General features: G+C 39.9%; 1 protein-coding gene across 4 annotated transcripts in view; it reads right to left on the reverse strand.

Annotated features, from left to right (window-relative positions):
• Positions 1–24,969, reverse strand: part of Naa25 (N-alpha-acetyltransferase 25, NatB auxiliary subunit) — a 64,874-nt gene extending 39,905 nt beyond the window's left edge. For 2 of the 4 annotated variants that reach the window (XM_063225665.1, XM_003462949.5), the window contains exons 1-7: positions 24,850–24,969; positions 10,809–10,894; positions 9,765–9,903; positions 7,477–7,595; positions 3,187–3,261; positions 1,721–1,828; positions 1,290–1,368 (exon numbers count right to left, since the gene is read on the reverse strand). In XM_063225665.1, coding sequence (XP_063081735.1) covers positions 1,290–1,368; positions 1,721–1,828; positions 3,187–3,261; positions 7,477–7,595; positions 9,765–9,903; positions 10,809–10,894; positions 24,850–24,907 — 664 coding nt within the window. In that variant the 5' untranslated portion in view covers positions 24,908–24,969. Of the gene's footprint in view, positions 1–1,289; positions 1,369–1,720; positions 1,829–3,186; positions 3,262–7,476; positions 7,596–9,764; positions 9,904–10,808; positions 10,895–24,494; positions 24,772–24,849 lie in introns of those variants that run through there. The other 2 variants (XM_063225664.1, XM_013144827.3) reach the window with 2 other exon arrangements.
• Between the last annotated feature and the right edge of the window lie 376 nt (positions 24,970–25,345).

Below are 25,345 nucleotides of genomic sequence, written 5' to 3' on the forward strand. Positions count from 1 at the left end.
ATACTTGTATGAAATGAAGTCACTTTATGATCAAACCTAATGAAGATCTGGGACTACTCCTACAGTTCAGTTACTCCCACTAATTATAAGGAAACAACTAAAAAAATAAATTTATCAAAAAGAAATTGCATTTCTTCTCCTAACCAGAATGTTTGTCATAATACCCAGAAATAGTGGAAAGATTAAATCAAACTATAAAAGTTTGTACAAGTGGGCCGGGGATTTAGCTTAGCAGCTTAAGCGCTTGCCTTGCAAGCATGCTGTTGTGAGTTCATTCCGTGGTACCAACACACACACACACACACACACACACACACACACACACACATTCATACAAGTAATTTTCCAATGAAAAGGGAAGTGTTTTTACAACAATGGAAAAAAGTTCATTTCTTTGAACATATAAAGTACTCTTAAAACTGAGAACGGTGGTACACACCTATAACCCCAGCACTCAGGAGGGTGAGGCAGGAGGATCATTGTGAGTTTGAGGCCAGTGAGTTCAAAGCCAGCCTGAAGTACAAAGTAAGACCCTCTCTCAAACACCCCCCACACACACACAAAATTAAAGTGGTCTTGAAAAATAGAAATAAAAAGGCAGCTCAGAAAATAGTAATGGCTTTTACACAAACAAAACAAACATGATCCCCTTACATCATAATTACAGAAGTTAAAAAATGTAAGACATGTTTTACCTGACAGATTGAAAGACATAAAACTCCCTGAGTGTATACTCAGTAGTTTAGTGCTTGCCTGGTATATGAAATTAAACTCAAGTCACCAAAATCATTAATTGCTTACAAGTGAGGTTCTCATAGTTTTAAAAAATTTCTTTAAAGGAGAAAGGAAAATATCTCCTTATAAAGATATTAATAACAACTAACTAGAGGAGAAGCAATGACTCTAGATATGGGACATAATCTTTCACATTGCTTGAATTTATTAAATTCATAAATTATTCTCAAGAAGTTCTTTAAAGTTTTAAAAATAAATCTATAATATGCAGAAAAGTCTGGAAGAATATAACAAAGTGATCAAGAATAAGTGATTGTTTTTCCTTTTTCCTATGTTGCCCAGATTGGACCCCAAATTTGCAATCCTCTTGCTCCAGCCTCCTGAGTAGCTGGCATTACAAATGACAGATACCACCACACCTGGCCCCAAGTGATTTTTTTTTTAGGTGTTTCATATCTTTGTGTTTCTGCGTGAGGAAGAATTTTTTCCACAATAAACAATCTTCACATTTTATTACAAAAGAAAAAAAACTTTAGGAAAACTTTAAAAATTACCTCCTAATTTCCCTCTAATGACATCCAAGGCCTCCTGGTACTTTCCCAGTCGTTCCAGGATCATATAATAAAGCTCGACCTTACAGAAGAAATATGTCAGCATATCCACTGAGTCTTCAATAATCAGAAGATAATAGTTTGTGTATTTTTTTAAAAACACTTAAAAATGAACACTGTTCTCAAATGAGATAAAAACTGATAATGAGACCATGTCTTCCCCATTCACACACATCTGAGCCTAGAATACACGCCTGCAACAGCTCAGTGTTCAGTAACCCTAAGCAGAGGGTTTCCAAACCTCTATATTTAAATAAAGGTCAAGACTGGAGACCCAGCTATTGAACTAGAACAAAGCAACAAATAGTAATAGTAAGGTACAATGTACAATGTTCAAATCATGAAAATGTGGAAGTAGGGCTTAAATCACTCACCTCAGCCTCAGCCTCTATCTTGTCCTCTTTTACCATTTTTTCGACCATTCTCTCAGCCAGGGGCAGAAACATTGTTTTTGAGAGGTTTTCATCCCGTGCTGATATAGACTGTAAGAGGAAAGACAAATGTTTCATTCACATTTCTCGCCTGCTTGCACTACTGTCATTACCATGCAGGTCATTACTATGACTCTGGCATGTAATTATCAATCCTGTACATCAAATACCAGGCCTAATCTGAATTTCCCAAGGGGATACATGACAAAGTAGTTTTGGTTGGGGTTGGTGGTTAAAGAGAATTAAGATGTGCTATGTACATGTACCAACTCCCCAAGATGAATGTAATTGGAATTGTTTGCTTGACAAGATGTTTCTTTACTAGCGGATGATCATCCTATGCTTTTTTTTTTTTTTAAGACAGGGTCTCACTACGTAGTTCAGGCCAGCCTTGAACTCACCATGTTGAGGCTGGCCTCAAACTAGCAGTGATCCTCCTGCTTCAGCCTCCCAAGTGCTGGGATTACAGGTAGGGGCTACCATGCCCCGCTCTCATCCTATGCATTCTTGAAATATTGAACTTTCACAGTATGACCCAATATTTAACTAGGGTTTTCACACATTCCTACTGAAATACATAATGAGGGAATATGCTTATGCTGTCTATCATATATCAAGGGTTTCCTCATATATTTAAATATAAAACATATTGAGATATTTCAGTCATATTGAGATGTTTACATTATTTAGAAAAAGGGAAATGTTAATTCATCTTATTCATAGTTTACTACTAGCTAGTTACCTTAAACTGATAAAAGTTAATGCATATTCAGAATTTTAATAGTGGCACAGATTTAGTTCAGAGTTCATTTATCCCTTGCAAACAATCTTTTCAGTTAATATCATACTTCAAAAAAAAAAAAAAAAAAACAGAAATTAAGGTTCAAAGATTCCACCATCAGCTCTCTAAACCATGGGCCAAAGCCACATGCATTCAAAGGTAGACTTGTCTGACCCCAGAAAACCTGATTCTTAATCACTACATTTTACTTTCTTCTTTCCATCCTTTCCTAATAAAATGTCATTTGAATCCTTCCAGTAGCTCTGGGAAATAAGCACCTGCATTCTGCAAAGAGCAAAGTGAGTCTTAGAAGTGCTAAAATAAAACTACTCAGTTTAAAGTGCTGTCTTAAAACAAACCTCAGACTGAAACAGCAAACATCTGGAGGCCTGTACCTTGTCAATAACTCAGAAATGGATCTATGATTCACAGGAAATACAGTCCACATGGCATCCTAATAAACCAACCTATCAACTCACAGAAAGTATCAGCTATCTCCAACTTAAAGTCAACTGACAATAAAGACCCTATTTGACTCACAATGAGACACATACGAGATGTCAGAAGACACATTTAGAACAATGATTTTTAAGAGAAACGTCAATGTCATTCTGAATTCCATACTCACTTGCATAATTAAGCTCATCACAGACCAAAAATAGTAAGGATTTTTGGGGACAATCTTATATAGAGCCATGCCAGCCTGAAAGACAGAGAGTCATAAATACTTAATTTAGAATATATTATAAGGAGAACAATAATTCAAATAAATACTAAGAAATTTCTTAGGAAAATAAGACATTTACATATCCCAGTTAGTCTAAGTGCCCAGTGACTTGATGGCTATAGAGCTAATCACAGAGGTGAATTTTCATAACATGAATACCATTTCATCTTTTGAATCATACTTTTCTAAAATTGAGGATGAATATTTCTAGACTATACTGTTATCCAATGGAATTTTAACAGACTATCAAGGAAACAAAAAAATCTGACAAGTGTATCAATAAACAATCTTATTGAAGATAGAACTTTAAAGAGTTGCACTAAAACAAATAAATAAAACCAGACAGTATATTTAAACTTCAAAATCAGAAAAGATGCCAGCCACACTCCTATAATTACTAGAGAAGAATTACCAAGTTACTAGAGAAGCTGAAGCAGGAGGGTCGTAAGTTTGAGGCTAGTTGTGAAATTTAACAAGACAGTCTCAAAATTTAAATAAATAAGGGCTGAGGGTGCAGCTTGGTGCCACAGTGTCTGCCTAGCATGCACCAGGCCCTGGGTCCCTTGCCTGGAAGTTGGGGGTGACAGGGGCAAACTGACTTTCACATTGTGAAACACAATATTCAAGGGCTGGAGGAGTAGCTTTGTGTCAGAATGCCTGCCTTTGTATGCTGTGGGATCCCCAGGAATGTAAAGGAAAGGGAAAGAAAGGTAGGAAGGCTGGGAGAAAGAGTGAAAATAAGTAAGGACTAGGGAAGCAGCGCAGCAGTAGAGTACTTGCTCCGCATATACAAAGCCCTAGTCCAACCCCCAGCCCTGGGTGGGGTGGGGTGGGGTGGGGTAGTAAACCAAGGGTTTAAAAGGAATAGCAGGGGAAAGGGTTGAAAGGTACCTTTGTTGTAAGGTCTTCCAGAAGAAGTCTACAGGGAGTAGGGAAATGGTAAGTATAAATCTACTTTCTTCTAGGGAGACCATGTTAGTAGTACCATGAAAAAGACAAAATAGGAAGCAACCAGAGGTGCTGAAGTTTAAACCAGGATGAGGTAGATCAAATGGAGAAGATACCTGAGAACCTGTGGAGGTAGAATCAAGATGATGTGAGACAAAATGGACACAGAGCATGAACTAGAGAGTGCAAGGGGTCTTGAGCTTCCTGTGCCAATAGCATGGGGAACTCTGAAGGCATAAGTACTCTGAGGGTACAAGATGAGAAGTACCAGAGCATCAGCTTTAGTTCATAGTTTAGGAGAAGAAATGTTTTCATAATGACATGCAAAGATAAAAAAGACAACAGAGTATTAGAAAATTTTTTAAAAGTTTAACATAAAATGGGAGACAAAAATATGCCCACACTCTACCATCTTGTAGACTTGGATAATCTGCTAGTACAGAAAATTCTGACAAGAGCTATGTTTTAGAAGACATGGCTCTATCAAAGCTCCCTCCAATACAAAAATAAAAACTAAAAACCCATGGCTCTAAATTGCTGACTAGCCAGACATGGTGGCAAATGTCTGCAACCCCAGCATTTAGGAGGCTGAGGCAAAAGGAATGCACAAGTTCAAGGCCAGCCAGGTCTACATAGTGAGTTTAAGACCAGCCTGAACTATGTAACAAGCCCCTGTCTCAAAAGGAAAAAATTAATTAATTGTTGCCTCACAGAACGGGAACATCATTTACAGAACGAAGAAGGTCTAATCACAACCTGAATGACTAGCAACTCTACATTGCTAGTGGTTTTCAATATTCCCTGCCAAGGCAGTCATCTGGGAGAGAAGCTCTTTTATTTTCTGATTCCCTGTGTCCCCTCGTTCCTGTCTCCAGAGTTATACTAATCATGCACCCTTTAACAAATACTATTGGGCAGATGCTATTATTCAAGGGACTGGGGTTTCAACAATGAATAAAACAATGAATTAAATCTGTAAAATACCTGTACCTCAGCCATCCCTGATGTCATGTGATCCCAGTACTCTGGGAGGCTGAGGCAGAACTGCAAATTCTTTTTCCTATATTAAAAACAGCTTTCTGTGTCAACAAAGATACTCAAAAATTATTTAGAGAAACAGGGTACTGCGTCTTATTCTACTGCAGAAGTGAACTATAACTTTATTTTTAATACTGAGGATGAACCCTGGGCCTTCCACATGCTAGGCAGTCTACTACTGAACTACATCCCAACTCCTTTTTAAAAATTTTATTGAGACCAGGATTTCATTAAGTTGTCTAGGCTAGTCCCGAAATTATTCTTCTGTCTCATCCACTCAAGTAACTGTGCCTACAAATCTTAATTTCTTTTAAAAATATCTCTATAAACAGGTATTTAATAAACTTTCCTTAAAATAAATGTCTAGCCAAGAGAGGTGGTGCATGCTTTTAATTCCAGCACTCAGTAGGCTGAAGAAGTATAATTCAAGGCCAGCCTAGACTACATAATGAGACTGTCTCAAAAAGCAAATAAAACATATATTTTTCCTGAGACTATTAATCAATAAATAAGTAATAATATTTTTAGCTGCGTATGGTGGCACACACCTTGTAATCCCACCATTCTGGGAGGCTGGAATAGGAAAATCACAAATTTTAGCCCAGGCTGAGGAATTTATGGGACCCTGTCTCCAAAATAAAAAGAAGCTAGGTAGAAACACTAACACTTGTAATCCCAGCACTTTGAGAGACTCAGGCATCAAAAATTCAAACCCAGCATGGATACTTTAGTAGGACTCTGTCTCAAAACAATGAGGTATAGTAACACATGCCTGTAATCCCAGCACCCAGGAGGCCAAAACAGGAGGATCACCAAGAGTTCGAAGCCAACCTGGGCTACACAGTGAGTCCGAGGCCAGCCTGAACTATATAGGGAGGCCTTACCTCAAAAACAAACAAACAAACCCCATAAATTAATTAAGTATACAACGATAGAGAAAGTGTTGATTGTAGATGTACCTCATTGTGAGGCCCGTGTTCAATTTCTAGCACTAAAGAAAAAGTTCTGTTGACAGAACAGAGCCACACCCATCCAAGTGTGCACTGTCTTTGGCTGTTGTGCTACAATGATGCAGCTGAGTAGCTGTTAACAGACACCTGGGATCCTTCTGTCTTCTGTCTCCCACAGTGCTGAGTTACAGATGTGACCACCATGCCTAGCTTACAGACTGATTTTAAGAATCTATATTATGATAGTACCATCAGCGTGAGATTTATTTATTGTGTGTTTTTGCAGGATTGGGGATCAAACTGAAGTCCTTGTGCATGCAAGGCAAGAATTCTACCACTCAGTCACATCCCCAGGCCCTTTATCCATTGCTATAGTTTGATGTATCAGCTAAAGAGTAAGACAAACCAGGGATAGGCACATGCCTGTAATCCCATCACTCAGGAGGCCGACGCAAGAAAATTGTTGCAAATTTGAGGCCACTCTAGGCTACATAGTGAATTCAAGTCCATCTGAACTACACAACAAAACTCTATCTCAAAAAAAAAAAAAAAAAAAAAAAAAGAATAAGATATAATAAATAAAAACCAAAGTAAAACATCTCCACTTTCAGAAGACATTCTACCCACCAAGAAAGCATTTCTTTCAAAAAAGAAACAAAAAACACTAACTTGACATTCTAATTGTTTATGGGTTTCATCGTGCAGGTTTCCTTTCTCTGGCTGTCAGTTTTACCTCTACACTAGTTCAAATGTGTGTCCCCAGAAGACTCCTTTAGATGTATACCAAGAACACCTGAGATATACAAACTGGCAAATAAACTGCCACCAGCAAACCAACAGACTAGCAAAAACCAACTATTCCAGACAATGTAGTAATCCTCTGCTAGATTTTAAAAAATCTCAGCAGGACAGAGACACTTAACTTTACAAATTAAATGCAAACTTACTTCTATAATCTATTTTTCACTCTGGGATTTCTGCCTACTTTCTGAAACTTTAACAGCACTGTTATGCAATGAGACAATCTGAGGCAGACTTACCAGAACCAAACAAAACATACCATCAAGCCACAACTGAAGAACAATCTATTTTTCCCAAATAAAGCATTTAAAGAACTTGAATGGTAGATAAATAACTGGTTGATCTCCACACACAAATACATACATTCGACACACACACACTACATTAAATTCCAGTAAAGACACTTACAATTTCTCTAATAGTAGTAGCCCAGTAGGTTTGGGGATCAAGTTACCTGTTGCATTTTCTTGTATTCACCCACTCTGGCATAGGCCATGAAGAGGTGAGAGTGATACTCCTCACTGTTGGGAACTTTCTTCACAGCAGCTTCATAAAGTTTTGTAACTAATTCGGCTACAATAAAGCAAAATAAGATTTAAGAGAAATAAGATTTAAATATATGTATTTTTTTGTTTGGTTTATCTTTTTGAGACAGGGTTTTGCTGTGCAGTTCAAGCTGGCTTTGCACAGCAGTCCTCCTACTTCAGCCTCCCAAGTACTGGGATCATAAACATGTGTTACCATGCAAATTCTAATGACTTAACATTTTTCCTATTTAGCAAAACAGATGTTTCTTATCATTAAAAAAGAAGAACATTGAACCGGAGATTCAGCTCAGCTGTGTAAGTGCCTGCTTGGCAAGTACAAGGTTGTGAGTTCAATACCCGGTACCAAAAAAAAAAAAAAAAAAAAAGAGAACATCTTTGCTTTGCCTCTTCTCTCACTTAGGGGTTGAGGGTGGGGTTTCCTCATCACAGTTACAATATAAAAGACCCTTCAGGACCTGGCCTGTCCCTGTCCCATTTCCCTAGCACTTTATCGCCTAGTCACATCAAACTAGTTTTGCTTCCACTGGATGCCCTGTAGGATATCCTACCTCCATGCCCTATGCTGGTCCCTTTGCCTGGTCAATGAATGTTAACAACCACCACAGCCCAGGACCTTCCCTGAGCACTGTCTCTGCTTCTCCATATTAATTTGCTTTTGTTTTTGGTTTTTTCAAACAGGATCTCACCATGTAGCCCAGGGTAGCCTTGAATTTATAGCAAGCCTCCTGCTTTAGTCTCCCAAGTGCAAGAATTATAGGCATGTGCCACCATGTCAGGTCTTCACCACTCCAATTTGATCAGTCTCCTTCTGCCACCCATGACCTTCTTAATATGTAATAAAGTTCATGGTGCTGCACCCTTGGAGTCCCAGCTACTTGGGAAACTGAGAATGGAGGATCACTTGAACTCAGGAATTCATGAGCAGCCTACACAAAACAGCAAGAACTTACCTCAGAAAACAAACCAAAAAAATTGGGGAGATACAGCTTAGTGGCACAGTATGATTCCCAGTACAAAAAAAGGAAAAAGAAAAAAGAACAGGACAACAACAACAAAAAACCCATAATGCAGTATACCACCTAGTGACACATTTCTCCTTATACACTAGGAGTAACATGAGGGCAGGAAGATTTTTCTCTCTAACTCTGATATAATATCTGACAAGAGAACTATTCAACTAATAATTATTTCAACCATATTGCTAAGTCAGTATAATCTCTAAACAGATATAATACACCAACTGGTTTTTTCCTTCTTCAATACTTCAACTCTTAATGTTTTATCTTTTGTAAAAATTAAAACAAAACTCATTGGGTGTGGCAGCGCATACCTGTAATCCCAGCACTCAGGTGGCTGAGGTAGGAAGATCACTGAGAGTTTGAGGCCACCATGAACTACATAGCAAGACCCTATCTCCCCCCCTCCAAAAAAAGAAAAAGAAACAAAGAAAACAAATTTCAGCTGTAAAGTTACATGTTCTTCGAGTTCAATCTCTAGGACCACAAAGATTAATAAATGAAAAACCAAAGCAAGAGTAAGGGCTCACTGTGAACAATCACAGTGTTCACAAAATAAACTCTCAATCGTCCTCATTCCAATTCAAGGAACATAACACATGTAAATCACCCTTTCTGTCAAAAGTCTTCACAGACAGTGGCTAATGAGAGAATCTACCTATTGTCATCCTTGCAAATCGTGAGTGACAAGCAAATTGAACAAAGTGAAACAGAGAACTCAGAAATAATTCAAAACTGTAAGTTTGGGTCAAAAAGCAGTGAAATGCTCACATGTGTAAACATAATATTGTCTCCCTAGTGTGAGAAGCTGAAAGAGTAAAAAAAATCCAAAATGCACAGCAGATATTGTGAAACGGGAAAAAAACTGTTCAAAAGGAAAGAGAAACTGGGGTGAGGGAAAGGAGGAAAAAAAAGCAAAAAAAATACACACACACACACAAGATAAAGTATTTATATCACTAATTTCTCTTAATTCACTGAAAAGAAAGATTTGTGCCAACATTGTTTGGACAATTAAATGCCTGTACCGTGTACTCTAAGTGAGTAATTTAAGATAACAACATGTACTATATTAATCATTGTTATTATATTATCTTGTTTTGAAATTTCATTTTATTTTTTTCTCTCTAAAATTAAAAAAAAAAAAAAAAAAAAAAAACAGTGAAAAGGAAACCTACGCCGATGCATCTCCCGGTAAAGGATAGTCAGCGCCTGCAGTGAGTTGTCATCTGTGGGTTCCAGAGCTGCCACCTCCTGTGCTAAAGTAAAGGCTTCCTCCTGCTTTCCAGTTCTTTGTAAACCGATTGCCTTTAAAACCTAATCACAAGGAGAGAAGAATCAGCTTGTAAAAGGATACAGAAGGAAATAAATATAAACCAAACAAAACCAACCTGAAAGACATTATGAGGTAAGCCTAGGCTGCTGGTCAACTAAACCTATTTCTACTAAAAACCTAAGCAAATACAAAATTCCTACTGGGCATGGTAGCACACATCTGTAATCCCAGCACTTGGTAGGAGGAAGTCTGCAAATCAAGTTCAGCCTGTAATACATAGCAAGACCCTGTCTCAAAAAACCAAGAATAACAACAACAAAACAAAAAACCAGGTATGGTGGCGCATGCCTACAATCCCACCACTTGGGAGACTGAGGCAGGAAGATCATTTTGAGTTCAAGGCCAGCCTGAACGGCACAGTGAGACCTTGTCTCAAAAAGGAAAAAAAAAAACCCTTTCTATTTTAGTCATATGAAGAGTATCCAACAGTGTATAAAAGGACACTATACAGCTGGGCATGGTAGTAATGGTAGTACATGCATTTAATCCTAGCACTCCGGAGACTGAGGCAGGAAAAACCCCATGAGTTCAAGACCAGTCTGGATGACATAGCAGTCAAAAGACCACACACACACACACACACACACAGAAAGAAAAGCATTCTAAAAATAAAATAGCTAGATAAGTCATATCCTCAATATAAATAGTTAGCTTTCAATTAAATATTTATGGCATGTAAACAACCAGGAAAACAGCCTATAATGTACTCTGAAAAAAACCTGAATACTCTCTAAAGAGATCAAATATCTGTAATACTGTATGTATATGTTCAGGTTCCCCAAGATACATGCAATTATATCACACATACTAACAATAAAAAGGATTTTAAAAATCCTTCCCTTTAAAGAATTACAAATATAAATAACTCAGGAACAAATGAACTTACCTTAGCACAATGAAGGTCCTTATGTTTCTTCAACAATTTATCTGCTTGCTGAATTGCCATTTTATTATTACCATTATCAAGATAATCTGTTTTAAAAAAAGTATGACAGTTATATTTGATGAGCAATGTAGATAATGCACAGGCTGCTTTCAAATGTTTCAGAAAGTATCTTAATTTGCTATTAAAAATTTCATGGTGAGGCTGGGGATTTAGCTCAGAAGCATAAGCACCTGCCTAGCAAAGGTCAAGTCATGAGTTCAATCCCCAGTACCAAAAAAAAAAAAATCATGGTGATTTATTTCAATGAATATAGTTTCAAGTTGTGTCCATTTACCTATGGAAATTCAAGTTTATCCTTCTGTATGGTTGAGTAGCATACTACTGTATATCAATCTCTTATCCACTGCTTGGTAGATGGGTATTTGGGTTGTTTCGCTATTTTAAATTGTGCTGCTATAAACATGGGTGCATATGTATCACTGTGGTATGATGTTTTTAATTTTCTGGAAAGATACCTAGGCAGGGATAGCCTAGGAATGGGAACTCTAATCCTAGTTTTTGAGGAATCTCCATACTGATTTCTACAGTTGTTGCACCAGTATGTACTCCCACCAACAGTGGAGAAGGCTTCTTTTTTCCCCACAGCCCCTCTATTGCATTTGTTACTGACTAATTTCTTAATGACAGCCATTCTTTCTGTAGAGAGATGGCGTCTCCGTATTGTCTTAATTTGCATTTCTCGAATGACCAACAATGTTGAACATTTTTTCATTTATCGTATTTCTTCATCAGAGAAATGTATATTCATCTCTTAAGCCCATTTCTGGACACAGTCTTTGAATTTGGGGGACCTTATTTTTTTCAATTCTTTGTTCTAAATAGAAGTCTTTTGAGAGACAATTGGCTAAAAATTTTTCCTACTCTGTGGGTTGTCTTTTCGCTTCATTGCTGGTTTCTTTTGATGTGCAAAAGCTTTTTAATAAGATGAGATCCTAGCTGTTGATTCTAGGTTTAGTTCATGAACTCTCTGCCTATACCTATGTCTTAAACATTTCCACCTACTTTCTCTCCCAGTAGATTTAGTGTGTCTGTTTCAATATTTAGATCTTTGATGCATTTTGACTTTAGTGCATGGTGACAGACATGGGTCTAGATTTAGTCTCTGGCATGTATAGAGCCAATTTTTCCAGCACCATTTTTTAAAGAGGCTTTCTTCCAATGGACATGTTTAGCCTTTTCGTCAAAGATAAGGTAGTTTGGGACTGGGGATTTAGCTCAGTGGCATAAGCACCTGCCTGGCAAGTGCTAGGTCATGAGTTTGATCCCTGGTACCGAGAAAAAAAAAAAAAAAAAGATAAGGTGGTTGAGTGTGTTTGCAGTTGTCTCTGAGTCTTCTATTGTCGTCCTGGTGTGAGAAATTGAAAGAGTAAATAAGGTCTAAAATGTACAAAAGATATTGTGAAATGGGAAGAAATTGTTTAAAAAGAAAACATGGATGGATGGAACAAGAACAAAGAGAGGGGAAAGAGGAAAGGAAGAAAAAGGGGAAAAAAATGCAAGTTAATTACACTATTACTGTCTCTTAGTTCACTGAAAAGCAAGGTTTGTGCTAATATCAATTGGAGAATTTTTATGCCCGTATCTTGACTCTGAGTAACTACTCTGAAGATGACAGCATATAACGTATTAACTATTGTTTTTTTTTTCCTATTATTTTGTTAAGAAATTCTGTTTTAGGGGCTGGGATATAGTTCTGCAGCAAAGCACCTTCCTTATAAGCACAAGGTAGTGATTTCAATTCCCAGTAAACCCTGCCCCCGCAGAGAGAGAGAGAGAGAGAGAGAGAGAGAGAGAGAGAGAGAGAGAGAGACATTGTTTTATCTTTTTTCTATAAAACAAAAAAAAAGAACAAACTACAATTAAAAAGTTGGTGATGGTGAAGCTGGAGCTCCGTGGTAGAGCATTTGCCTAGTATGTAGGAGGAGGCCCTGGGTTCAATTCCCTGACGAAGAACTATCAAGCCACAAAAAGACAAGGAAACTTAAACACATATTGCTAAGTAAAAGAAACCTACCTTAAAGAGGTATATATGATATGATTCCTATATGAATCAAAAGGCAAAAACTATAGAAACATTAAACAGCCTGGCACAGGAAGGGGATGAACTAGTAGAGCAGAGGGACTTTCAGAGCAGTAAAACTACTCTATGATACTATAACGGAGGGTACATATCATCATACATTTGTCAAAACCCAGAGAATGGCCAGGGGTGGTGACACACACCTGGGTGACATACTCCCAGTACTTGGGAGGTTGAGGCCAAAGGATCACTACAAGCTTGAGGTCAGCCTGGGCTACAAAATGAGTTCAAGACCAGTGAAACCCAGTCTCAAAAAAGCAAACAACAAACAACCACCAAGAGAATGTACAATACAAAGCAGAAACCATAGGCCTGAGGATGTAGCTCAGTGGTAGAAAACTTGCCCAGTATGCTAGCATGCACTAGGCCCTATGCTGAGCCTAAGGGAAAAAAAAAACTGTGAACACTAATTCAAGCTACATGTGAATATTACTTAACAATAAAGTATCATTTGGCAGTGGGTACAACCCACTGCCAACCCTGTATAACAACCCTATTTTCTACTCATTTTTCTATAACCTTTAAGTTGGCCACAGATATAGCTTAGTGGCATAAGCACCTGCCTGACAACTGCAAGGTCCTGAGTTCGATTTCCAGTACTAAAATGAATGAATGAATGAATGAATGAACTGCCCTAAAAATAGGGTCTAACATAGCCATAGGGGCACAGTACTTTCAGAGGCTGAGACAGGAGGACTGCAAAATCAAGTCCCAGCCCAGACAACTTAGAAACTCAATGGAACTGTCAAAATGTTTTTAAAAACCTGGGGTTTTTTTTGAGTCAGGGTCTTGCTATATAGTTCAAATTGGCCTTGAATTCATGACAATCCTCCTGCCTCACCCTCATGAGTGGTGAGATTATAGGCATGCCCCACCACACCTAACTACAATTTTAAAAACTTTTTAGGGCCAGGAATATAGCTCAGTGGTACAGTGCCTGCCTGGCAAGCACAAGGTCCTGTGTTCAATTCCCAGTACCAAAAAGAAAAAGAAGGAAAGAAAGACTGACAGACTTTTAAAGGCTAGAGATATAGCTCTGTACAAAAGCTCTGGGCTCAAACCTCAGTACTGCCCAAAATAAGTAAGAGCCAGGCCCACACCTGTAATCCTAGCATTCAGGAGGCTGAGGCAGGAGGAAGATCATTGTGTTCAAGGCCATCCTGGCAACACAGTGGGTTCAAAGCCAGCCTGAAATGTGAAACCCTGTCTCAAAAAAACAAAACAAACAAACAAACAAACAAAAAACCTGCTACCAAAGCAGTCCCATTTCCAGAAAAGGAAAATGAGAAGTCTTATAAATGAGCAATTGTCAATTCTAAATATATAAAGGAACACAGGCCAATTCACAATCCACTATCAGGTTCATCTCTGCTCATCAAAGTTCCGAAGCAGTACAGAAATAAATGTTCATTGCAAAATAATGTATGGTCCTTGCGCCAGGAATTTAGCTCAGCTGCACAAGCCCCTGCCTGGCAAGCACAAGGTCATGAGTTCAATCCCCAGTACCAAACAATCATCATCATTATCATCATCATCATCATCATCTATGGCCTTGGTAGCGCAAGGTGTAACTCAGATTCAAATAATATACTATCAGACGTAAGAGCAATCTAACTGCAGCACTTGTCACTCACCAGTCATCAGGGTTGATTCTGAGGATCTGTCTAACTAGGCAGGCATCCCCTTCCTCCCTCATCGCCCCATGTGCAACCCTCCCTAGAAGCTGTGTACAAAAAGGTTGCTTTTCCCCAGCAGAGGAGGGCATTTTGTCAAGGGTATATAAGTAGCAGCATTTCCCTGCTAGAACCTCCAAACAAGCTCTCATATAACAGATTATCATTTTTACCATAGGCTTTAGATTTTTCTCCAAAGAACTCTTCACTTAAACTTTTAACACAATGAATTTAAAATATACTGATGTGTACCAATAAAGCAAGTTAAAAAATAAAATAGCCACGGATTTAGCTCAGTGGCATAAGCGTCGGCCTGGCAACGGCAAGGTCTTGAGTTCGATCCCTGGCTCTAGGAAAAGAAAACAGGCCGGGCATGGTGGTATGCGTCAGTGCTCTCAGCACTATTGGAGGCTGAGGCCATAGGTTTAAATGTTGCCGGGGATTTAGTTCTGTGGCATAAGCACCTGCCTGGCAAGCACAAGGTTGTGAGTTCAAGCCCCGGTACCATTAAAAAATAAAAAAATAAATAAAATAAACTACATGTCTATACTGACAGAACTCAGCAAGCTCAGGGAGGCTGAAGCAGGAGGACTGCTGCAAAATGAGTTCAATATCAGTCTGCTACACAGCAAGACCCTGTCTCAAAAAAACTACACAAAAAACTAGACACATCAAGACAGGCGTGGTAGCGCATGCCTGTAATCCCAGCACTCAGGAGGCTGAGGCAGAAGGATCACCTCAAGTTTGATGAGTTTCAGGCCAGCCTGAACTACACAATGAGCTAAGGGCAGCCTGAGCTACATATCCAGTCTTATTAATCAATGATTGATAGCAGACAGATAGAAAGAATAGACATACCAAGAGAATGAATAGACATACCAAGAGTAGTCTGCCTCAAAGAGTAGAGACCCAACACTAAGGATTTACTCATAAATGAAGTAGACCGAAGACCAGGACAAGGATATTTTCCTATTCCCTCTGTAGCTGACTGGTATACTTTGCCAATGATCTCTTTTGTAAGAATGGTTTCCACTGCCCTTGACGATGACAGAGAACTACAAGACCACATCTAGACAGTATAACTTGCAGTTCACCCCAGAGCAGACATGCTATCCCAAACCACATAAATGAGGCTTCTTTGTGGTAATCTCTAACTAAAACATCAGAAGCCTGAATCCATAAGCCATAGGGAACCCAGCTTGAAAAATAATACATCTTCTGAATCCAAGCTTGTCAATTTTAGAGCCTTTAGCGCTAAAATTTTGGTTTTAAAGAAACTTTAGGTTATGTTGGGGATGAACTCAGGGCCTCAACACATGCTAGACAAGTGCACTACTATGAAGCTACACTCCTATCCCACTCCATCCCACCTCTTCTTTAAATTCTGAGATACAGTCTGGCTAAGTTGTCCAAGCTCACCTTGAATTCACTACCCTCCTGCCTCTTTATCAAACAACTAGAGGGAAAGAGAGACATAAAGAAGCTTATGAAAAAGCGGCTGAAGAAGCCTCATTCCTTCTACGACAGCTTGGTAAGGCCACAAAGGGAAGAGATTAGACCTTGGGTGAGGTAAGAAGTAAGCAGGAAAAAACAGTCTGAAGAATATGTTCCTGGGGAGGCTGATGCAAAGGGCTGCAAGTTTGAGGTAAGGCTCAAAATAAAATCTAAACGATGTGGGGTATGGGGCTGGGGATTTAGCTCAGCGGCATAAGCTGCCTTGCCTTGCAAGCAGGCGGTCGTGAGTTCAATCCCTGGTACCAATTAAAAAAAAAAAAAAAAAAAAGATTTGGGGAGATGTAATTTAAGCACTCCCTGGGTTCAATCCTGAGTACTCTGGAGTAGGATGGGGCACACACCAAGCAGAGGATACAGAAAAACTGGGATCCTGACCACTTCCTGGTTCCCTTGAGGACCTCAGGTATTATACTTCTGCCTCTGCCTCCCACAAGTGTTTCTAGCAACCTTCACTTCAGCTGCTATTGGCCAGTTTCACCCAACACACTTTAACTAATTCACTTCATTACACTCAGTTTGATGTCAACCTGTCTTCCTGATTGCCTAGGTGACTGCAATTGTTGCTCTTTTGGGAGAAGTTTGTTTTCATTTTACATTACTAACTCTCTGGTATAAATTATATGCCCTTGGAGAAAACAGGCCAATAAAAATGATATCCTAAAGGTCTTTTCAGTAAATCTTTTTAAAACTTATTCAAGAGTAATTGCAGTGGGAAATCAAGAAGATGATATCCCAGAAGAAGACAAAGGGAGTGTAAAACAATGTGAAATCAACTATATAAAAAAATTTCAGGGCTAGGCCTGGTGGTGCAACCTGTAAAACCCAGCACTCTGGAGGCTGAGGCAAGAGAATCGCTGCTAGTTTGAGGCCCGCCTGAACCATATAGTGAAACTCTGCTTCACAAAAAGGTGCTGGTGATTTAGCTCAGCGGCATAAGCGCCTGCCTTGTAAGCAGGCAGTCCTGAGTTCAATCCCTGGAATCGATAAAAAAAAAAAAAAGACCAAAAGGGGCTGGGGATTTAGCTCAGCCGCATAAGCACCTGCCTTGCAAGCAGGTGGTCGCGAGTTCAATCCCCCTTACAGATTAAAAAAAAAAAAAAAAAGACCAAAAAAAGAAGCCAGGTGTAGTGATACACACCTGTAATCCCAGCACTCAGGGAGGCTGAGGTGGGAGGATCATTGTGAGTTCGAGATCAGCCTGGGCTACAAAGTGAACTCAAGGCCAGCCTAAATGGCATGGCGAGACCCTGTCTCAAAAAAGACGGAAAAAAAAAAAAAAGACCAAAAAAATTTTTTTTCAGAGTTTCCAAGACCATAGACTTAAAATCAGTAAAGAAGATAGTAAAAGTCTACCCGGGCATGGTGGCTCATGCCTGTAATCCCAGCACTCGGAAGGCTGAGGCAGGAGGATCGTTGGGAGTTCGAGACCAGCCTGGGCTACAAAGTAAGCTCAAGGCCAGCCTGAACTGCATAGCGCGACTCCATCTCAAAAAAAAAAAAAGATAGTGAAAGTCTAAAAAAGGAGTGGAAAGATGGGTTATTGCATGAGACACGTGACAGGAGAGTCAAATTCAAAGCTGATAGATACTGCAAATGACCAAGACTTTTGTTTCTCCCTACTCTTTTTTGGTACCAGGGACTAAACTCATGACCGTGTGCTTGTCAGATAGGCGCTGTACCATTGACCTAAACCCCCGGCCCTCTTTTTGTTTTTTGCTTTTCTTTTTAACAAAATGTTCAGTGGTAATCTTTATACAATTAAAAAAAAAAAAAAACAAAACAAAACTAACTGCTGTCTTGGCCATGACAATTGCTGCTGTTCCCTTAATAAAAAGAGTCAGCCAAAATTAGCAACCCAAAAATCAGAAGAAACAGTGAGAGGCACTGGTTAAAGCAGTGCTTCACAAAGCCAGGGTAAAAGCCACTGCCAATGAAAACGAACATTTTTAGGTAGTCCCTGACACAGCAGTAGGTAACACTCAGTGAGAAAGTTGACCACTTTACTAATACTTCCTTTACATTAGAGAAAGTGTCAGTTTGGTTCCAGCCTGTCTCTTCTCTAAAGTACTTGCTAATCTTTTTTTTTTTTTTTTTTTAAATAAAGACTAGGTTTCAGTCACTGAAGTCTCAAAATCTAGGTAAAAATGTAGTAACATTTTGGTCTTCTTCTACTTTATTTTTATAGTTTTATTTTCTTATATGAAAATAATAATGATACACATTTTTCCATTCAATGATACAGATTATTCTAAATAAAATAAAAACCAATTTGGAATACACTCCTGTCAACCCAGTCACTCAGGAGACTGAGGGAAGAGGATCTCAAGTTTGAAGCCAGCCTAGGTAACTCAGCAAGAACCCCATCAAAATAAAAAACAAAGATGTAGCTCAACATCCCAGTCCTGCAGAAACAAAAACAAATAAAAAGTCAACTGAGAGGCCAGGGATATAAATCAGTGGCATAGCATCTGCCTAACAAGCAAGCACAAAGTCCTGGGAGTTCAATTCCCAGTACAAAAGAAAAAAAGCCAACTGAATGAAAAATATTAAATAAACAACAAAGACAAAAAATAAAGCAAAGACCAAAACATAATATAGCTAAAAAATTCAATTTGGGCTGAAAGAATGATAGAAATTTGGAAAACATTGTATTAAATCATTTGGCAAGAGATTATCAAAGTTTGCTGAATGAACATGAAACCTAACACTTTCCAACAGAAATTCCTCTGAAACATACTTGCCATACATGCCTATTCACCCTGGGAACTTAATTCTCAAATATCTAAGGATACTAACAGGAAAGATATCCATTTTACAAATAAAAGAGAAAAAAAGCACTTAAGAGTCATGTTCCCACAAGTGCTATGAAAGTCTCCACAGCACTTGAAATACAGTAACTTGTACTGTTTTCACTTTCTATAAGACTTTCAGAGAATACTAAGGCTATTGCTCCAGTTTAGAAAAACACCAAATACAGGATACTTGCATCTGTAAAGATGCAACATCCTTTATTTAAAAATCCTAAATGTTGGCTGCTTGTGGTGGTACATGCTCTGTGATCCCAGTACTCAGGCGGCTGAGGCAAGGGAATCACTGCAAGTTTGAGGCTAGTCAGGGCTACAAAGTGAGCCCAAAGCCAGCTTGAACTGGATAATGAGACATGTCTTAAAAAAAAAAAAAAAAAAGCCTATTACATATACAACTAGAAAGAAAAGGAATAAATTTAAAAACCAACAGTGCCTCCTGATTACTCTGATATTTGCCCCCTTTTAAACTATTTCCCACATAGTATTTAGAGCAGTGACAGTGAATTTTTTAGAACAGCCTGTTATGGGATGGGTGCCATAGGTTTGTCGCCACAGATTTAGAGCTACAGTACCCTAAAATGGAAGCCTGATCACTCTGCTCCCCTGGTTAAACCCTTCAGAGTCTTCTATCTTTAAAACAAGTTCCAACATCCTCAGTGGTTTTCACGATTCAGGGATCCTGCCTAACATCTGCTACCCCACCTCACTTCCTCTCCAGCAGTTCTGTACTCCAACTACACAGTCTCTGCTATCGGTCTTCAAGCAGACCAAACTCTTCTTCTCTGGATCTTCCCGTCTCCCACATCTTCACCTTAGTCTGTTTTTCTTTATCCAAAGAAAAATATTACTGGGTGTGGTGGTGCACACCTGTAATCTCAGCACTCAGGAGGCTGAGGCAGGAAGATCACCATGAATTCAAACCCAGCCTGGGCCTCATAGTGAGTTCAACCAGTCTGAACTTCATAGTGAAACCTTGTCTCAAAAAAAAAAAGAAGTTAAATATTACCTCACAGAGGACTTTTCCTGGACCTACCACCAAAAGTTCAGAGGACTATTTTGATTCTATACCCTTTGCTGGCATCCTGTGCACTTTCCTTCAAAGCCCTTAGCAAAAATGTAATGATTACATGTACTATGATTTAAGTCTGTTGTTGACACTACAAGCTCCCTGAAAGCAGCAATCAGGTCTGTGCTGTTTAGTACTCATTCTCTGTACCTACACTATGCTTAACACACTCTCAGCCCTCAATAAATAATATACTAAGTGAATGGAACACAAAAAGGAACACACTGTATAGAAAAAACTGGCTAGTCTATCAGAATGATGAGAGGTACATACATCAACACACACGACTGAAGGTATAGCTCAGTAATGGAGTATGGTGCTTTGGAGGCTCTGGGTTCCATCTTCAATAGCAAACAACAGAATAACCATAATGGAAAACTCAAAGAACCAATCTATGATTTGTGATGGCTCTGTTCTATAAACCCAGCACTTGAGAGACTGAGGCAGAAGGATAGTGAGTTAAGAGTCCAGCCTATACAGTTTAGCAAGACCCTTCTCAAAATAAAATAAAAAGGGCTGAAAATGTAACCCAGTGGTAGTATTTGCTAGCATGAACAGGTCCTGCTTTTTATCTCAAAATTACCAAAAAGGAGGGGGAAAAAATCAAGTCTCCTCATAGTGCCCTACGATCCACTATTCTATTCTGTGTATTCCTCCAAGAAATTTTCCCTTTCAGTTTAAAATAATTTTTTTTTTTTTTGACATAAGGTCTTTCTTTGTGGCTCAGGCTGGCATTCAAATCATTATATAAGCCACACATGATAGCACATGCCTGTTATCCCAACATTCAGGAGGCTGAGGCAAGAGGATCATTGCAAATCAAGACCAGCCTGGGCTACAAAGCCAGCCAGAAACACATTGCAAGACCAGCTCAAAAAGGGCGGGGGGTGGGGGGGAATCATTAGGCAGCCTAGGTTGGCCTTGAACTCAGAGCAATCCTCCTGCCTCAGCCTCCCAAGTACTTGGAGTCCAGGCATGCACCACCATACCCAGTATAAGTTAAAATGATTATTAATCTCAGCACTTAGGACTTGGTAGGAAGACTGCTTTTTGAGTTCAAGACAAGCATGGGACACATAGCAATTTCAAGGCCAGTCTGTACATAGTGAGACCTTATCTCAAAATAGATAAATATAAAATAAGATAAATAAAGTGATTTTAAAATTTAAAAAGTCCAGCCAGGCATGGTGGCACACAGCTGTAATCCCAACACTCTGGAGGCTGAGGCAAGAGGATCACTGTGAGTTCCAGGATAGCACAGGCTATACACAGTGAGTTTAAGACCAGCCTTAATTACAGCACAAGACCCAGTCTCAAAAAGCAAAATAATAATAATAAAATTTAAAAGTTGAAGGCACGGTTTTGTCTGTTTTTGTCCTAGCAGAGCTGGATCTAACTCCAGGACCTTGAAAGTGTCAGGCAAGCATTCAACCACTGAACTACATCCCCAGCAATTATGGCTTTTACAGAAGAAAATAGTTTGTGCCAGGTGACTTTCTATAGGTCAAGACAGTCTTCAGTCACCAAGATATCCTGTCACTTCTGGGGCAAAACTGAAAATGACTCACAGAGCTAACACTATCCAACAGGAGGCTCAGAATAAGTATCACCCTTGATTGAGGACCTAGGAGTTTTATTAATGAGCTATGCAAGAATAATTACCTGAACTGACATTTGAACAGGCATCCATGGGAAATGTCCTAACTCACCAAAGAAATAATGATCCCTGAGGAGACACTGCTGGGGTAATGCTACATCTGCTCCAGGCTAATACAAAACTAGAAGTATAATGGATTAGAACAAATGAGCTTGTTCATGTATGTATTGTGTATTCTAAGGACCACAGGAAAACTTCACTACTTTGAAATTTTTCTATTTCTATTTTGCAAATCATTGGCTTATCAATTTCTATATTCTATGAAAATTTATTAAGTACCATATCTAATCATTTCTAACTGTTTAAAAAGGAGAACTAATTACTTAAACGGAATTAAATATTATCTCTCTGTCCTTCTCCTTGCCTACGCCATAACCACTAAAAGCTTTTTGGGGGGTGTGGCTGGATATCAAACCCTAGGGTATTTCACCAGTAAACCCACCCCTACCTCATCCCCCCTTCTAAATTTTTTTCTTTCTTTTTTTGTACCAGGGACTGAACTCACGACCTAGCGCTTGGCAGGCAGGTACTTATGCCACTGAGCTAAATCCCCAGCCCCAATCCCTTTTAAATTTTAAGAGGCTCTTGCTAAATTGCCAAGATAGGACTCCAACTTTGCATCCTCCTGCTCAGCCTTTTTACATGCTTGTATTACAGGTGTGTATCTCTTTTTCCTACTAAAAACACTTAGTGCTCGCTTCAGCAGCACATATACTAAAAACACTTTTAAGCTCAACAGTTACAACAGAAGAAAGCACTGGGGCTTTTTTTCACCAAGTTACACAAGAATATAAAACATGTTGACAACTACACAGCAAAAGGAGAATAAAAAAATCAAGTAGGAATTCATGGGTGAAAGTCAGGTGCTGTAATACATGCCTGCTAGCACTCTGAAAAGCTGAGGCAGGAAGATCACAAGTTCAAGTCCAGCCTGGGGAACCTAATGACTTAGCAAGACACTGTCTCAAAAAAACAAACAAAAAAAATGAGCTGAGGATTTAGCTTAGTGTGATAGCCCTGGTTTCAATCTCCTGTAGCCTAGCAAAAAAGAAAGAAAAAACTTCATGAGGAATTTTCAAAAGCAAAAATGCAATGTATTGTAAGTAACAAAATGTTCCATTTAACAAAATGTATCCACAACAGGTATATCTCAACTCTAGACAGAAGGATAATCTCAGCCTGTGACAACTGCACAACAAATCCTCTCACAGCCCTGTTCAGATGCACACTCAACAACATGCAAGCAGAGCTGAGGTTCTGTGCAAAGTTTCTGAGAGCCATAAAAACAGTAAACCCTTGGCAGTACAATAATGCTGTAGAAATAGTGATGCTGCAAACTGAGCTTAGAGAAGGGCTTGGTTCCCCAATGAGAATGGTGTTTGAATTCCAGCTAGACTTAGTAACTACAGCCTTGAGCAAACTAATCTCTTTGGCCTTCAATTTTCTATTAGGATCATAAACATCTTGAGCCTTTAATCCTAGCATTCAGGAGGCTGAGGCAGGAGGGTCACTGCAAATTTGAGTGAGGCCACCCTAGACTAAACAAAACAAAACAAAACACTAATAATCTTACCTATCTCATAGGGCAGTGAGCCCACAAGCAAACACTAAGTTAATGCATTTACTGAACTTTTGACTAGTGGGCAAGTACCACCATGGATGCGCACACATGTACATTAACTAGTAAATATCTGTATTCAAAGATTAATAGTTGCTGAGGCCAAGCACAGTGGTAGGTGCCCGTAACCCCAGCTACTCAGGAGGCCAAGACAAGAGAATCTCAGTTTGAGGCCAGATTGAGCTGGCCTCAAAGAGACCCTGTCTCAAAACAAAAGTCTTTTTAGTTAAAAAATTTTAAAAAGTTTGTAGGCAGCTGTTGCACAAACAAGTAATAAGCCAAACTATGAACCCTGAATTTAATTCTTTTCATCTGTCACCTACCTTGTATACACCATCTCTGGCCTCTGCAAATATGTACCGGAGGGCAAAAGCATGTGAATATATGGAAATGGGAAAAAGGAAGTCAGAGCCCTATGTCTGCCACATATGACTCTATGAGACTTCAGCCAATTCAACATTTTCAACTCAAAGCGAGGGGATCATACAAAATTATGCAATAAAATCAAATCAACTATGCCAAAAACATAAACCCCCCCCCAAAAAAAACCCTAAATCACCTTAGTCATGCAAAGAAGCCTCCATTTAAGCAAAATGACCACCAAATTATAAATGTGAGGACTACTTTTGAGAAAACCACTAACCTCGAAGCTTCCTCACCATTAGCTGGGTAAACCAAAACCATACAACCATTTGAGAGGAAAGGAAATGCAAAAGGAACCACTGTCCAATATAACAGAACAACCCAGTTACTCGAAAAATATCAATTCTGGGTCCCGTCCCCCACCTTCCATGCAACACGATCACATCAAGATTTATATGAAAGCCTGCAGGATGAGTAAGCGTTGAGTTAAATTCACCTAACACGCCTAAGGCAAACTAAAAAAAAACTGGAAAAACCCTCTTGCAGCCCTGCATACTCTTTGCAGAAGCTATCACAGTCGCTTAACCGCTAATTTCGGCCCAAGACCCCCTCCCGCGGCCTCCCACGTGTGCCCAGAGCAGCTGTTTCTCCACCAAACAGCTCTGGATTGGAAGCCTGGGATTCTGGGTCTGGTTCTGTATTTGAGTGACCTTGCGCCAGCCCCTACTTCCCTTCCCTCAGTTTCTCCCTGGTACGGGGAAGCCCATCTAGGCAGACAATCCCCTTGGGCCTAATTTCCGTAAATAAGTTATTGGTGAGAATTTTTCCCTCGGGGTAACTGGACCACCTTCTTGCCGAAACCAGTTTCCTCTTGCAGAAGACCGCGAGTCCCTCTCAGAGAGTCCGAAACAACGCAGTCCGCGGGCGGCGCGGGTATGTACGGTAGGACGCTTCCTATCGGGCCTGCCTGTCGGCCAACTTGCTGCTGCCCCACCGCGGCTCTCCCGGCCCGAAGCTCAAGGAGGCCGGGTCGGCGCCTACGTGAGGCCCCAGGCTGCGGCCTAGTGGCCCGCGCGGCCCGCCCCCCGCGCCTGCCCGCTCCGAGGGAGCGCGCTCCCTCAACGCCCTTCCTGGGCCTTGGCCTTGGCCTCGGTAGCTCTCGACGTGTCGGGCTGGCGACCAGTCTAGCCCCGGGCACTCACCGTAAATGGGCCGGAGGCGCCTGTCGTTAGGGTCCTGCACATGGCCCCGCGTCGCCATGATGACAAGCGCAGAACCGCAGTGCGCATGCGCTGGGCTGGCCCCGGGGAAGGGGCTGTTAAAGGGCCAGCGTCGATCTCGCTGGTCTATCGCGATAGTCGAGGGTCTGCCACTGAGCGCGGCTGCGCAGAAAAAGTGTTTGGCTCTTTGGTTGTTTTTTCTTCATTCTTCTGCTCTCACCCAGAGGCGTTAGTAGGTGGTGTTTCTGGCGGAACGTTGATGGAATAAACCGGCTATCGGAGGCTACTGTTGCTAATTAAATTATTTGCAGGGCATCCATTGAGGAGTAAGGAGAGGAAGGGGAGAAAGCCTTAGATGAAAGTTAGGGCTTGGAGCCAGGCGAAGTGGCGCATTCCGGTCATCTCAGCACACTGGTAGACTGAGGCAGGAGGTCTCGAAATTTATAAAAGTGAAAATAAAAATTAAAAGGTCTAAGGT

Source organism: Cavia porcellus, unplaced genomic scaffold (assembly GCF_034190915.1).
Source record: "Cavia porcellus strain 051 isolate PalLab524CR breed Dunkin Hartley unplaced genomic scaffold, mCavPor4.1 scaffold_16, whole genome shotgun sequence".
NCBI lineage: Eukaryota > Metazoa > Chordata > Mammalia > Rodentia > Caviidae > Cavia > Cavia porcellus.